General features: G+C 39.2%; 1 protein-coding gene across 6 annotated transcripts in view; it reads right to left on the bottom strand.

Moving 5' to 3' along the window:
* Positions 1-869: 869 nt before the first annotated feature.
* The window catches only part of rbfox1 (RNA binding fox-1 homolog 1), a 303,171-nt gene continuing 286,856 nt past the window's right edge, over positions 870-17,184 (bottom strand). For 5 of the 6 annotated variants that reach the window (XM_063018467.1, XM_063018468.1, XM_063018471.1 and 2 more), the window contains 2 exons: positions 5,191-5,266; positions 870-1,723 (listed from right to left, as the gene is read on the bottom strand). In XM_063018467.1, coding sequence (XP_062874537.1) covers positions 1,601-1,723; positions 5,191-5,266 — 199 coding nt within the window. In that variant the 3' untranslated portion in view covers positions 870-1,600. Of the gene's footprint in view, positions 1,724-5,190; positions 5,267-12,329; positions 12,383-17,184 lie in introns of all 6 variants that reach the window. The other variant, XM_063018470.1, reaches the window with a different exon arrangement.

Below are 17,184 nucleotides of genomic sequence, written 5' to 3'. Positions count from 1 at the left end.
AAGGGAAGTTTCTTTGTGTATGCACAGCCAAGTGGAGCACTTGGTTTGTGTAGCACTTGGAAAATGACATATTCATCCTTACTCATATTTACATATAGATATCTTTTCCCCCCTATATTCCTCGTGTTTAAACAGTTTCAGAGTGTAAAGGCTGCGTCTCTAGAAAAGAACCATACAAAGGATGTCACAGTAAAAATGATCCAAAATAACAAAACAGACTAAAATAAAAAAAAAAAAAAAAAAAAAACAAACGCAGATAACAAAAATGCTCCCGGTGCGTCAGTTATGGAAACAATGTGTGCAAAATAGTACAGTCGACCAAAATACCGTGATCATACAATATATACAATAATGATTGCATTACTCGTGAAGTATTGATATAAATCTGAGTATGGTTTCATAAAAAAATGAGACACCTTGCTCTAACAGTTGGTCTACCACACTAAAATCTAAAACATTACACAGCTGTGTATTTTGTAGAAGAGAACATTTTCACTCAACAGGTCAAATTTAATACACCATTGGTTTATCATTATAATCATTATTATTATTTTTTTTTATTATTTATTATCATTATTTTATCCCACTTTCATTAGGTACAAATACTAAATCATATCACTTTTTAAAATAAAAGAAAAAACTAAACAAAAATATAAACGGCACTACTTTTGCCTTTATGTATTTTTTTTCCTGCAATATAAAAGTCAGCAATTATATTAATCAATATAGTGGAAGTACCGTAATATATATATGTATATATATATATATATATTTATAAAAAGAACATCTTTGAGGTTGTCATAAACTAGTATGGTCTAAACCTACAAACTAGATGAAGAAACCAGAAAATACTGTCATGAAGTCTGTGAGTTTCTCTAAGAGCTGCTATGTAAAATTCAGTCCTCTAAACGTAAACTTTGGCTTTGAGTAAATGACTAGTAACGGACAGAGAAAGAAATCAACGGTTCAGCGGTTCCTCCTCTCTTTTGTGTCTTTGTACCACTCAACCGACTGCCATCCTTCCTGCCTGCTTCTGCTGCTCACCGCGGGCATCTGGACTTTTTATCCCGATGACTTCACCATTAAAAAACCCAAAACCAAAGACAAGAACCATCACCTAAAAAACCCAAAAACCCCAACAAATGGACATGAGAAAGAAATCCACTACTGTAGTCACGAACGATGGCAACCCCAAGGGACCTCATAATGATCAGAAAGAATTCATTTACATGATAAAGCCCTAACCATTTGTATTTTTAGTTTTTTTTGTTTGTTTTTATATATATCTTCTTTTTAAAATCTAGCAGCTCTCTAGATCACCACAGAAACCTCTACAGCCAACAATCTATGTACTCGTTTAGAAATGAAAAACCCACAATATTAAAATACACAGCACAAAATATCTGAGGTATAAGATGAAAAATATCCGTTTTTTTGTCCTCTGTTCTTCGCAAGAGGCGCCGAAATGATGCACGACTGCATTGTATTGCAATACCCAGGCCTCGGAAAATGATTCTCTCTCTCTCTACCACCCACGGGAAGATTCGCGTTGAGTTAGGTGTATCGTTGTGGTCGTTGTTGGTTTTTTTGTTGTTGTCGTTTAGTATGGAGCGAAGCGGCTGTATCCGCCTCGGTATATACTAGCCTGCAGCGAAGAAAGAACGAGACCCACGTCGTCTGCGTGACTCCTGGTCTTGGCGTCGGTCAGCGGGGCGAAAGCGTTCTGCAACACAAGTCACCGGGGTGCACACGCTTAAGCTTGGTGATTTGGCTAACGTTTTGTAAAGTTAGATTTTTTTCTGTACATACCAAGAAGATCTTCATGCAGCAAGCACACCAACACACGGCATGCCAGAGGAAATACTTAAAATAAAAAATAACGTGAGTTACTGAAAACCATGTAAGCAAACACGGCCGAGAGTAGGAAGGTTGGGTAACACTTTTATGAAGGGATTCTGGGCTAAATACCAAACACACTGAATTAACGTGTTTAGAAACGTCCTGCTGAAAATTCACAGCATATTTAAAGTACATTTTAAATAGATTTGGAGGTCTTTCTGTTCCTTAATTTTATTGGTAAGTTTCTCATGGACATTTAAATAATAATGATAAAAATAATTTAAAAAAAAGTACGAAAATTAGGACAATATGCTGAATAGGTAAGAAATAGTTTGCAATATTTTCCAGACCAAAAACTACTATGGTGTTTAATCGCACAAATACCTGTAGAATCACTTAATTTAAAATATTAAAATAATATATTTAAATTTATTTTTATATAGTATATTTTACACTGATAAATAAGTATTAAATAGCCATTTGTGGGGTGACTTGCTAATTGTTACTTTTGCTGTAATATCATGTTTATTTGGGAGGCACGGTGACTTAGTGGGTAGCTCTGTTACCTCACAGCAAGAAGGTCCTGGGTTTGATCCCCAGGCGGGGCGGTCCGGGTCCTTTCTGTGCGGAGTTTGCATGTTCTCCCCGTGTTTGTGTGGGTTTCCTCTGGGAGCTCCGGTTTCCTCCCACAGTCCAAAAACATGCAGTCAGGTTAATTGAAGACACTGAATTGCCCAATAGGTGAATGGGTGTGTGTGTGTGTGTATGTGTGTCTGACCTGCGATGGACTGGCGTCCCGTCCAGGGTGTTACTGTGTGCCTTGCGCCCATTGAAAAGCTGGGATAGGCTCCAGCACCACACCCCCCTGCGACCCCAATTTGGATAAGTGGATAAGAAAATGAATGAATGAATCAGGGTAAATTTATCTCCACAATGCGCTAGTCCACGCTTTTTATGCCCCGGGTCGTGACCCTTAGGTGGGTCGAGAGCCCAAAACATGGGTCGCAGAGAAAAATAATAATAATTAAATAAACAAATTTTAATAGCACAGAAACACAAAATGTAAAAATGTGTACGTGTTCGCCCCCTTGTGGAGGCTTTATGTTGCATCTTGTAAACCACAGTGGGACCAGATTGTAAAGAGCAGAGCAGAGAGAGTAAGATGTATTGTTTGTGATGCCTGTTTGAGTTAAAAATGTATATACATATAAAATAGATATAACATTTGGTACTTAACTTTAATTTATGTTCTGGCTTTAAACTAAGTACATTTTAACTTAGTAAAAGTGTATAAAAATGCACTTTTTGCTGAAGATTTTTAATTAAATATCCCTGATTATGTGTGTATATTATATATTATTATGCCTGCAGTCAAGTTATGACTCCTACAAATGCATGGCCCATCATGAGTAGGAGAATCAGACAACCCAATCATGAATAATTCCTTATTAAAAGAATCCTGAACTAATACAATTCCATTAAAATCTATATTTTTATTCTGAACTCTTCAGCTCTTACCCACTCCTGAACATCATGTACTTCCCAGTCGAGCATGCATCACACTGCAGTGGGATTAAGAGAAGGCAGGAAAAAATTTGCATGGTGATGGAATCCCAGGATGCTAGAGGGTAATTCTAAATGTGTTGGCGCTTTTATTTCTGCCTTCTCTCTCTCTCTGTGCCCGCTTCGGCTCCTGCCGCAGCGCCACTTAGGTGATGGATTCAATTATCAAAATGACTAATTATTCCATTAAGCCAAGCGCTCGGCTAGGTGATATTCGCAAAATTAGAAATATAATAACTAACACGCACTACACTGCCAAGAAATTAAGACATTCATCACGTTTACCACCAGGATTAATGTGGCATTTTGGCTGCCGTTAACACGAGAGGCAAATTCAATTAGATTTGAACAAGGCAATGTCAGCTGTACTCAAATCCATGCATGAGCAAAGAGAAAAGGAAAGCAAACAAACAAACAAAACAGGCCGGAAAATGATGCAGAGTCGGGAGGGTCGGGGGGGAATAAATAATGGGAAGAGCAGGAGGAGGATATACAGGCATACACTAAGAAGGGAAACAAAATGGAGGAGGGTCACTATCTGGCTGAAGTGGTAAAGTGTGTCTCAAAGATGTGCATTGAAGCATCGTTAACGAAACTATTAACTATATATTTACCACACATTTTTGTAATTTCTTTTGCAATAGTTGGTGCTCTTGTACCACATGCAGCAATGTGTTAATGCTACACATGCCGGGCGCCTATACAAGTAATAACTGGCTTGTCCGGGACATGGAGGGGCTTTAATTTAAATATATATGACTAATTCAGGAGAAAAATAGCTCGCAAAGTACATTAAAATGCATTTTTGTCTCAAACATTTATTTCACTGGTGTTACCACGAATACATATTCTCTTTTAAACCTTTAAATGTAAAATTGATGCTGATCTCACACTAAACCTGTAACCCCAGTAAAAATCTCCAGGCTTGTTTTACTACGTTTGAACGCTTAGTTTAGAAGGCAATTCACTCACTGCTTTACTGGTAAAATTAGCTGTGCCAATCCATCACAGGGATTCGGCCATCATACCCACTCAGACATAGCCAATCATGTCCTTGTAGTCACCCAGCCAGCTGAGAGGACCACTCAGATCCGGGTTTAAATGGGCTAGCATATTAGATTGCTGTCCTACCCGAGCACACAGCAATTTTTTTCTTTTAATATACTTCCTAAAAGGTATAAAATCATAGAGCTGACAATTTTTATTTATTTATTTATGCATTAATATTTTTTAGCGCTTCGTGTATCGTATGAAATATGAGGCGCAATATGCAATATGAGGCGGTCCTAGCAATCATACAGCAATTACGTTAGTGTTAGAGACTGTGGTGCTGTAGTGTGCTGACAATGTTTGATGTATGTGTTTACATATTGAGGCATTTTGTCCCTTTGTGGATTCCATAATTAATGGAAAAGTGTGCTTCTCTGTGCTGCGCCTCAAAATAACAAGCCAGTAAAGTATTCTGCTCTGGATAATTTGTCCATGTACTCTGCAAACTCTATAGACACTCGGTTACACTAGCAATCGGTTACACAAAAAGTCCAAGATGTCGAAGTCTTGGGTAACTGCGTTTGGAAAATTCCCAACCGATTATGTGGACGCAGGGAGGGCGTGTCTTTTATATCTATTTATATAAATTTTCATTAAATAGCAGCCTTTAAAGCTATTTAGGTCTGTTATAGCTGAAGTGGTAAACCTGATTTTTAATTGTATGAATTGATGAACAGGCACAGGTATTTGTGCATAATTCCACTCCGGCCAGATAATAACCCAGGAACGTGAGCTTACCATGGCACCAACGCTGTATGCGGCTGCTGGAGCAAGTGCGTGGTTGTAGGGGTCGGCAGCATAAACTCGTCCGTAACTGTAAAGACAAAGAGCAGAAACGCGTCACGCGGGAGAGTAAAATAACACGACTGAACACATTTCTTACCAAAACACATTTCCTTTAAGCAAACACCCACACCTCCTGCCCCGAGCCATACACATCTGTACACCGACACGCAAAGAAGCAAATTACCATACACAGCGACGTACATGACAGTCAGATGAAATCACAGAATAGGAAAACACAAGGCGTTTCGCCATCATGCTGTGATGCATCACTACTCCAGATCTGGAGGGTCAGTTGAGCAGAACAAAACAAAACAAAACAAAAAAAAGACATGATGATCCGGAGCAAAACATAAAAGGTCACTGAGCGTTTTGACGATGTCCTAGTGATTGATGTGCAGTCATGTGATTACAGGACAGCTGTGCCGAGGCATTATTTGCTTCATATGCTTTGACAAACACTGTGTTAATACATGCACGCTAATGTAATGTAAGGCAACCGCGGGAAACGCTCATTTAATAAACTCTACTTTGGTTACAGAATAGAAAAATCAAGTATGCATACGAATCATTATCTGGAAAGAGTGGCAGTTGTTCATTGGGTTAAAAATGAATAATTTGAATTCTGAATATTTTTGTCTGTTTTTAACATATAGTTATATTTGTTTACACATTTTCGTTACTCTTTGCAGGCTGTCCTAAATATTGCCTTTATAATAGTTTAGAGATTGTCAAAATCATTAGGACAGCAACAACAGTTTCCGTTTTCATTTTGCATGCCATTATAGGCATTATAGTATATGGCCAAAAGTATTTGGACACCTGACCACGAGCTTGTAGGACATCCAATTTAAAAACAAATGGTATTAAAATACAATGACCACTATGCGATCTGTCTAGCTATAAACAGCAGCCGCTCTTATAAGAAGGCTTCTCCCAAGACTTTTTATGTCTGTGGGAATTTGTGGCCATTCCGTCGAAAGAGCTTTTCTATGGCTGGTAACTGATGTTGGTCAAGAAAGCCTCAGTTGATATTCCAGTTCATTCCAGAGCTGGTTAGTGGAGTTTTACGTCAGGACAGCAAGTTTTTCTTCATGTCTTTATAGAGCTTGCTTTGTGCACAGGGAAACAGTCATGCTGGAACAGAAAAGGACCTTCCCTAAACTGTTGCTGCAAAGTTGAAAGCATGTGATTTCCTTTCTATAACTGATTTATTACACCTGTTAGCAACTGTTGTGGCTAAAAAACATAAATTAGAAATCAGAGCACTTTTGTACATGTAGTGTATGTAAAGATTTCAAAATATATTAATTGTAAGGCTGGGAAATTGTTTTGAATATTTTGGTGAGTGGTGTTACCACAGCACACAAATTAAATAAAGTCGAGACATTTATACGTTTATTCCATTTTGCACAAATGCATCTGTTTTAACCTTCTGTCTATCACTGGTATTGCACTTTCATTAACTCCAGAAATGTTAAATTAATTATTAAATATTTATTTATTACTAGATCACATTTCCCACATGTGGTAGTTTTTTTTTTTTATAAGTCACATTTCACACTATATGTCTGTAACACCAGGTACATGGTGTTACACTAGGGACAGATGTTTACATCTAACAACACTGAAAGCAACTAAAAACAATAAAATATTACATTATTTGCATGGAAATGTGAATCGTGCACTGAGGACTCAAGCAAATTAATGTTTTTTAATAGTTATTTTGATAGTTAGTTAGTTGTTAGCTGATTGATAGTTATCTTGCAATTAGTGTCACGAAAGCGTCACCAGTAAGCTCTCTGAAAAGAAACTACCCCAGCAATTATTTTTTCCTTTTAATCTGCATATAAAATATCTTAAATCTTGATATTTTCCATCACAATTTCTAATAATGCACCTTATGAGCGAACAAGTATGTGGACACTCCTGTAATTATAGTTTCAGGCTCTTGTGCCACACCCATTGCTAGCAGATGTACCAATCAATTATTTACAATAAACTACGTACATGCTCTCAGATTTATGGCAGCAGTTTGGGTAAAGTCTGTACTAGCTCCAACATGAGTGAGCCCCATCAAGACATGGTTGAGGAGCTCGGTGTAGAGACACCACAGCAGTCTTCACAGAGCCCTGATCTAAATGTTTATTGCAGGTCAGGGATTGTCATCAAACATCACCACCCGACGTCACAAATTAGGCTGTTATAGCCAGAAAGGAGAGTTTGAGACTGGGATTAGATGTCCAACAAGCTCTAGGTCAGATGTCTACATGTATACAATACTGAATTATTTTATTCATGATAGTCATGATAATAATTAAGACGCAACAATGACAGGGGGTTTAGTGGAATGGTTGAGAATGTGAAAATGTAATCAGTAAGATGGAATTATCAGAAATGTATTACAAAGAAGTAATACAGTATAGTATACATGTCTGGTAGGATTTCCGTTTCCTGATTGTGAGCAGGATCCTACACTTGGCCAGCAAAATAACCCATTAAGCATGTTTGCCTTAGCGAGCCCAATTGCGAGCCAAATCATGTGACCTTCAAATAAAATCACTTGCATATTTGGCCGCACTTCATGATTAAGAAGTTAATCCAGCACAGATTAGCTCAGACATTTAAATTCTCTATACGGGCGACCCCGTCTTTATGCTGTGTCGCCCTGCCGAGTGATTTGTTTGACCTGTGTTAAATCTGTTTACAGGGGCTACTGGGAGACTGGAAGATTAAAAGACCCCCTAGGATGCCACGGCTGGCAAATTAACCTCCGAGCGTTTGGGGATGAGAGGGTTCGTAACCTGACGCTTAAAAATTTAAAAAGCTATTACAGTGGGGTGCAGAAGTCTGAGTCCAATTAAACTGGGTTATATACAGTGTATCACAAAAGTGAGTACACCCCTCACATTTCTGCAAATATTTCATTATATCTTTTCATGGGACAACACTATAGACATGAAACTTGGATATAACTTAGAGTAGTCAGTGTACAACTTGTATAGCAGTGTAGATTTACTGTCTTCTGAAAATAACTCAACACACAGCCATTAATGTCTAAATAGCTGGCAACATAAGTGAGTGCACCCCACAGTGAACATGTCCAAATTGTGCCCAAATGTGTCGTTGTCCCTCCCTGGTGTCATGTGTCAAGGTCCCAGGTGTAAATGGGGAGCAGGGCTGTTAAATTTGGTTTTTTGGGTACAATTCTCTCATACTGGCCACTGGATATTCAACATGGCACCTCATGGCAAAGAACTCTCTGAGGATGTGAGAAATAGAATTGTTGCTCTCCACAAAGATGGCCTGGGCTATAAGAAGATTGCTAACACCCTGAAACTGAGCTACAGCATGGTGGCCAAGGTCATACAGCGGTTTTCCAGGACAGGTTCCACTCGGAACAGGCTTCGCCAGGGTCGACCAAAGAAGTTGAGTCCACGTGTTCGGCATCATATCCAGAGGTTGGCTTTAAAAAATAGACACATGAGTGCTGCCAGCATTGCTGCAGAGGTTGAAGACGTGGGAGGTCAGCCTGTCAGTGCTCAGACCATACGCCGCACACTGCATCAACTCGGTCTGCATGGTCGTCATCCCAGAAGGAAGCTGACGCACAAGAAAGCCCGCAAACAGTTTGCTGAAGACAAGCAGTCCAAGAACATGGATTACTGGAATGCCCTGTGGTCTGACGAGACCAAGATAAACTTGTTTGGCTCAGATGGTGTCCAGCATGTGTGGCGGCGCTCTGGTGAGAAGTACCAAGACAACTGTATCTTGCCTACAGTCAAGCATGGTGGTGGTAGCATCATGGTCTTGGGCTGCATGAGTGTTGCTGGCACTGGGGAGCTGCAGTTCATTGAGGGAAACATGAATTCCAACATGTACTGTGACATTCTGAAACAGAGCATGATCCCCTCCCTTCAAAAACTGGGCCTCATGGCAGTTTTCCAACAGGATAACGACCCCAAACACAACCTCCAAGATGACAACTGCCTTGCTGAGGAAGCTGAAGGTAAAGGTGATGGACTAAACCCAATTGAGCACCTGTGGCGCATCCTCAAGTGGAAGGTGGAGGAGTTTAAGGTGTCTAACATCCACCAGCTCCGTGATGTCATCATGGAGGAGTGGAAGAGGATTCCAGTAGCAACCTGTGCAGCTCTGGTGAATTCCATGCCCAGGAGGGTTAAGGCAGTGCTGGATAATAATGGTGGTCACACAAAATATTGACACTTTGGGCACAATTTGGACATGTTCACTGTGGGGTGTACTCACTTATGTTGCCAGCCATTTAGACATTAATGGCTGTGTGTTGAGTTATTTTCAGAAGACAGTAAATCTACACTGCTATACAAGCTGTACACTGACTACTCTAAGTTATATCCAAGTTTCATGTCTATAGTGTTGTCCCATGAAAAGATATAATGAAATATTTGCAGAAATGTGAGGGGTGTACTCACTTTTGTGATACACTGTATATACACTGATCAGCCATAACATTAAAACCACCTCCTTGTTTCTACACTTACTGTCCATTTTATCAGCTTCAACTACCATATAGAAGCACTTTGTAGTTCTACAATTACTGACTGTAGTCCATCTGTTTCTCTACATACTTTTTTAACCTGCTTTCACCCTGTTCTTCACTGGTCAGGACCCCCACAGGATCACCACAGAGCAGGTATTATTTAGGTTGTGGATCATTCTCAGCACTGCAGTGACACTGACATGGTGGTGGTGTGTTAGTGTGTGTTGTGCTGGTATGAGTGGATCAGACACAGCAGCGCTGCTGGAGTTTTTAAACACCATGTCCACTCACTGTCGACTCTATTAGACACTCCTACCTAGTTGGTCCACCTTCTAGATGTAAAGTCAGAGACGATCGCTCATCTATTGCTGATGTTTGAGTTGTTCATCTTCTAGACCTTCATCAGTGGTCACAGGACGCTGCCCACGGGGCGCTGTTGGCTGGATATTTTTGGTTGGTGGACTATTCTCAGTCCAGCAGTGACAGTGAGGTGTTTAAAAACTCCATCAGCGCTGGTGTGTCTGATTCACTCATACCAGCACAACACACACTAACACACCACCACCATGTCAGTGTCACTGCAGTGCTGAGAATGTGCATTCCTTCCTAATGTTAAAAGGAGCATTTCACATGGTGAGGAAATATGTTTTTTAGATTTAAATGTAATACTATGATTATTAGTACTATGGAAATACTGTATAAAATAAAATGTATTGATGGCCTTCAACACATAACATCCATCATGTCTAGTTTTGTGCATGTTGTACAAAATAATTGTCAGTAAAATGATTAAATGAATAGTAAGATGGTAACTGGTGGTATTAAATGTGTTATTTCGACATGCATGCAGGCCCTGGTTTCAAAATGACATGGAGAGAGGAAGAACATGAGCAGGAGCTTCTTTACTGCATGACAGCCTCTAAGTCTTGAGTTCTTTTTAATTGCAGTCAAACTAGCCTTGATTATACGGGGACAGAGAAGTCGCCAACTGGTTTTATAATCGCTGGTTTTATAATCACTCATAAGGAGTTTGGTCATGCTGTGAAGTTAAATGACACGTTAGAACTTAACAACCAACCACAAAAAACAAGTTCAATCCTGAGAATTTACACTACATGGACAGAAGTATTCGGACACCCCTTTTAATTACTGAATGCATGTGTTTTAGCCACAACAATCGCTAATAGGTGTAATAAATCAATTGTATAAAGTGAATTATATGCTGCCAACTACGTATGTAGCAACAGTTTAGGGAAGGTTCTTTCCTGTTCCAGCATGACTGAGCCCCTGAGAACAAAGCAAGCTCTCTAGGGACAGTGGTACTCTAGTGGGTAAGGCTTTGGACTATCAACTGAAAGTTTGAGAGTTCAAATCCCAGCTCTGCCATGCAGCCACTGTTGGGCCCTTAAGCAAGGCCCTTAACCCTCTCTGACCCCAGCTTCCAAACAAGCTTCTAAGAAAAAAAAAGACACAAAGGAAAAGCTTGAGCCCTGCAAAAAGCCTGATTTCAGCCCCACTGAACAGCTCTGGACTGAACTGGAACATCAACTGAGGCTTTCTTAACCAGCATCAGTGCCCAGCCCTACGAATGCTAGCATTGGCACAAATTTCCACAGACATACTTCAAATACAAGTCTTGTGGCTGTTATAATAGCCGAAAAGATCACATAGAGGCCACTCTGTTTTAATTTAATTTGTTGTTTTTTTTTAATTGGGTTTCCAACAAGCTCACGGTCAGGTGTCCAAATACTTTTGGCCCTATAGTGTTAACAAAAATCTGAGAGCGCTTTCCTGATTTGGAACAATCAGTCAAATCTAATCAGGTTAACTGCTAGTCTGAGTAAAAATACTGAATGTTTTCTTTAATAGGACTGAATTATGAGGCTGTTAGAATATTAATTTCTGGCTGGTTGAAAAACAAAATCAATTTATGGACGGACAGGTCAATTTCCCTTTCGACTCTCTGCCTCTGAAAGCCAGTTGCAAACACACAGGCTCGTCATCGCAAAGGTCTCGCCGCCTACAGCCAAGTGTGCAAGACACAAACCAAGCAAGTGAGCTCAACACAACACCACCACCACCGACGACAAACACACACAGACACACGAGCCGAATGGAAATGCTCACAGCAACGATAACATGGAGGAAAGGAAAGAAAACACACACATACACACTCCGACACATCACGCGGATTTCAAGCTTGTGTACAGCATGTGTGTTCGCTTCACCCCTCGGGGGAGGCATGCAATTGGAAGCGGTGCCAATTGCAAGGGAATGAGCAAAAGAGGGGTTGCAATGTCTGCTGGCTATCCTCATGCAATATGCTACTTTTACTGCACTTCCAAGAAGAGCATTCAGAAATAGAATAAGAAAAGGAAAACAACTGAAAGAATAAATAAATAAATAAAAATCAAGTCAGATCTACCAATTAAGGGGCGGAAACAAGAGAGAGGCGAGCAATAAAAGCACTCACTGTCGAGGTGCATAAAAAAAGGATATGCCCGCTCCCTCGTGGGTGCATCGAGAAAGTGAGGGTGAGCTGTTATTCATTTTCATATTTTATTTATTTTACCTGAAGAGGTGTTACAAGAAATTTCATCTGCCGCAACGAGGACGAAATGATTTCTGCAAGAGAAGATAAAATTCACAATGCCGCTTGCTGACTGGCTGTACAGGCAGTAAAAGGGGTAAGGGGGGTATGGGAGGGGATGGGTAGGAGGAGATGAGGTGGGTAGGAGGAGGTAAGGGTTGATTTATGGCTAATGGGTTTCAATTCACACACAAATAAGCCCAGAGCTCTCGACGCACTCTCACACTCGACATAAAGCGTGTAGCATGCTATGAATCGAGATGGAAAAGTGGGGGAAATTAGATACAAATATGTACACAGTAGGGGCTTAAAGATTGTGTCCACTATGAAGGGGTATAAAAAAAATACAATTTACTTATTTACCAATGGCCAAGTTATTTAGTTCAGACATAATCCCATTATATCTTCTAGTAGAGTAAAAAAGCTGGTTTATTAATCAAAGAGCGATTAAGAGCATGTAGGATTACTGAGGCGTAATACTGAGGGCTGGACGTATGGAACTGAAGGTATAACATGAAACATGACTACATATTACCCGGCTATACACTCGCAATGTGTTCGACATTAAAGGAAAATCATCGTGCGTTGTTTTCCCTCAAAACCATTTATGAAAAAAGCCAAATTAAACTGGACCAGTGACTTCCCAGATGGTGTCTGCAGACAGACATGGAATTCATGTGGCAGCATTAATTATGAAGTACATGGTGCATGGGTAGACAGTTTTGGGAACGTTGTCAAGTTGGCAGACACAGTGATGTCACTGGACCTGTTTGCCATGTCTTTTTATCTCCTTATAAATGTCTGAGGAACAACAATGGCAACACACAAGCAGTGCTAAAATCACATCGGGCAAATAGAGCTGAAATAGTGTTAGATTAAAAATGGAATCATAAGGATGAGTAGACGAGTACTGACACAATGCATTAATACAGTAGTGTATAGAATTGATGTGAAGAATGTATACAAGCTAACAGTAGTATTTATTAATTAGTGTATGTAAACACTAAACCCTAATCTGTGAAGAAAAGTTACTCAATTAATCATGAAAAAACAGGACCTGGCAACCACTGCCAGTATCGTGAGGCTAAATTAATTATGCCCCCCTCCTCCAAAAACACAGCCACAGCTAACTGAGCGGAATATGTAATCAACGGTTCTTCCAATATCTCGACCCTTCACTTTTCCATAATGCATAATAATGAAATAACACTTAGTTTAAAATAAGCATCACCTTTATAAATGGTGAGTTAATACATAAAATCTATTTTTTAAACATATAATTTATTTTACATTTCAGATCAAACCTTTAGTCTGTCACGCTATTTTAATATGAATTTAAAAGGATCATATCAATTTGTGTCCACTATTACAATTGCATATGTCTCTACTAGCTTTGGACTCCAGGATTTGGGCAGTTTACCTAATTTTTCAGTGCAGATCCACCGTCCTGCCATTTGTCTGTTCAACAGGTTCTCCCATTTCTGCACAGGTCATTTTGAATTCTTATAAAGTGACCTTTGGGTTCTTTCTTACTTCCCTGATCAAAGTTTTCAGGCCACTGTGGACCTCAGAACTCTCAAAGCTTTATATTGTTGCCCTGACTTTTCACATACACAGACAGTTCCTTGTACCCCACGGATCTGATCTACTCCATGGCTTTTTGACCCTACAATGCAGTGACATCATCCATATGGGTCACTGGTGTAGCTTGATGGGTAAAAATCCACTTTGTGACACCCCATCTGGGTAATAAAATAATGATAGGCACTTTTTCTCACATGTGCTTGTAGAATGAGCCCTGATTTCAGTTGGGCACAAAAGCCTGTACCTGGAGCACATTGTTTGACTCTGTAGATAAAGATGAAGCTTTTTTACTCAGCTAATTCTATTCGTTCTGTTGGTGGACCCTACTGTATATAAATATATCTGATATATAAAATCAGATCAGAAATGAGCATCACACAAACAGCTAAACCTCGACCCACTCCTGGAAATCGATAAAGAAGTGAAACGCTTGCTTTGATTAGGTTCTCAGATGTGATGTTCTTTTAAACCACGCCGGATGTAGAGGAGCTGAGCTGAGTCACTGAGCAATGGTGCATCATAAAAGTCTATTCTAGTGTCTGTAAAGGCTCTTGGTGTAAATCAGAGTGTAATGACATTAAATCTAAATCATAAACTGGTCCAGTACGAGACATTGAGGATGTGTATACCAGAGGCACAACACACGAACTAGACATTACTGATCTAAACACAAACCTTAGTTTTTATAGTATATACCAGGGTTTTTCAACCTTTTTTTCAAGCGATTCACATTTTGTCCATGTTTTTTTATGCAACCCAGGCAACACAAGCAATGCATCTTACTTTCTCTGCTGGTTTACAAAATGTAACATAAAGCCTCCACAAGGGGGCGTTCGAGTACAAGTTTATTTAATTATTATTATTTTTCTCTGCGACCAATTTTTTGGGTCACAACCAAAGGTTTGAAAAGCCCTGGTATATAGTGTGTTAAATGTAGAAGATAATACCAAAGTTTTTAATTATATGAAAATACCAGACGAGGGTAAAAAACAAGTCCTCAATGCTGGGTCTATAATGGGGATACATAAAACTGGATCATTTCTGTTTTAGTGAGGTTCTTTATTTTACAATGAACAATCTTTAGTAACAAATGTTAGTTAAAAATGTATAATAATTAGTAAGAAATTTGTCCATGATATGAAACATGAAGGATGGATGAATAAATCTGGCATAAAACTTTGTTGCCAATCTACGATCAATACTGCTGTTCATGCGACCTTTAAGTCCTTCTTGGTACTAATTTGATGTACTGTTTAAGTACTGTAGTATGCTGATTACAATGCTTTATCTACTACTAATGCGCTCATGCTCATGCACTGACTGAACTTGTTAGCATTGTGTATGAATAAAATCTCCACCTGAAAACACTGATATGATTTTGGGTTCTTCTCATTTGAGGACTTTGTCTAGTTGCCTTGTTACTATAATACACAAGGACTTTCAGACTATCCAAAGGTCCAGCATGAACGGTTATCATTGTACCATCTATTCACCATCATGTACTAACACTTGTCTTTAGTCCTGTCTTCTAATTACTTGTTTATATTAGGGATAATTAGGAATATCTTTTGTAGTTATTTATTATAGGATTTTTTGTATTTATTGTTGTATTTACAGTGTTTTGTATTGTCTTGCACTTTTTGTACCGTGTTACACCGTGATCCTAGAGGAACGCTGTTTCGTTTCAATATGTACTTGTATGTAGCTGAAATGACAATAAAACCTCTCTGACTCTCTGACTCTGACTCTTATGGTAGGCAAGCTGAAAACTACCATCTATTTGAGGAGTGTAGGTTTAATCTCAGAAGGTGCTTTGGACCACCTACTTAAGGGGAAGTATCAGAATTTTACGCAACATAATCACATTTGGCTATTTTTATATTAGAAATAGGTGTTAAATACCCCAAAACAGCCAATAAAATATGAACCCATGGCATCAGTGTGTCGTATCCTGCAGGCAAATAGCGGTCTTTAACTCTTTTCTTTTAAGCCCAGCGTATAGAAGTGTGTGTGCGCAGCTAGCATCTATAAACATTACATAAACAAGCGAATGTGACCCACATCACTCGGCGCATTAGCCAGCCTCCATGACTCACTGAACAGGTGTGACAAACGACGCGTCTCGGTCCAATCTTACGTCTAATTAGGAACACGGCTTGGCAGCCATCTTGCTGGCCGCCTGTTAATTGCCGCTTGCAGCTATATTTAATAAGTTAATGAATCATTCATTCGAGCTAAGTGTTTGGATAGAATCGGCCTCCTTAATCACGTTAGGGGCTTGTTTTGAACGCGCACCCGGATTCGACCCGACACTATTGACCAGAGGGAAAATGAAAACAGGTCAGCGCACGCATGCGACAAAACAAAGCTCTGCTTTTGTGCTAAAACTGCGACGAAAATATCGCAACAGCGTGCAAAGCCGAGAGGAAACAAAAACGTTTTAATCATCTTTGGTAGCTCGTGGATTTGTGCAGTTTATCTGGATTAATGACCAAAAATGCCACATTTAACTTTAATTTTGCTCTAATTAGAGAATTGTCTTTAGATTTTCATTGCTCTTTTAACAGATTAAACTGGATTTAAACTGGATTAAGTAATAACCATTGTACGTTGTTTCAGCCCCTTTCGGTTAGCCACACCCAACTGTTCACTTAGTAATGACACCGGTGGTGTACCAACATTCTGCTTAATGCATTAGCCTTAGATGCAAGTACAGTTGAAGTCAAAAGTTTAAATACACACAGAAAAAACGGGTTTCTGTTCTTGATTGAATTATCAAAAATGTCCATATTTGTCTGAAACAAAAGTAACTTGACAAATTTGACTTCTTTTATTAATTGATTGTGTTTTTTTAATATTCTGGTTTTATTAATTGATTGTGCAGGAAAATAAAACCAAACTTTCACCTCATGCTGGGAGAACATTTTGCTGGAGGTCAGATATAATCCAAGAACCACTGAATAACAGGTATGCTATAAATAAGAATCCGCTCAATAATGGATGATTCTGTCCACAGTCGAGTGTTTTTTCACAAGAAATAAGCAGCTTCTTCTGTTTTTTGCCTGTGTGATTAGCAATAAAAATGTTAAAAATAATAAAAATAGGAGCTTTAAAGTGATGTTTTATTGCAGGGTTTCTTTCTTGTGCAGTCATTTATAATCACCAGCAAGGAACCAGAAGTAAAATAACATTATACACCATCAAATTTATAATCCAAGCTAGGAGGGCTGTATGCTAGCACATGCCTCTTCTG

This window comes from Trichomycterus rosablanca, chromosome 22 (assembly GCF_030014385.1).
Source record: "Trichomycterus rosablanca isolate fTriRos1 chromosome 22, fTriRos1.hap1, whole genome shotgun sequence".
NCBI lineage: Eukaryota > Metazoa > Chordata > Actinopteri > Siluriformes > Trichomycteridae > Trichomycterus > Trichomycterus rosablanca.
This window is presented reverse-complemented; position numbering and strand designations above follow the sequence as displayed.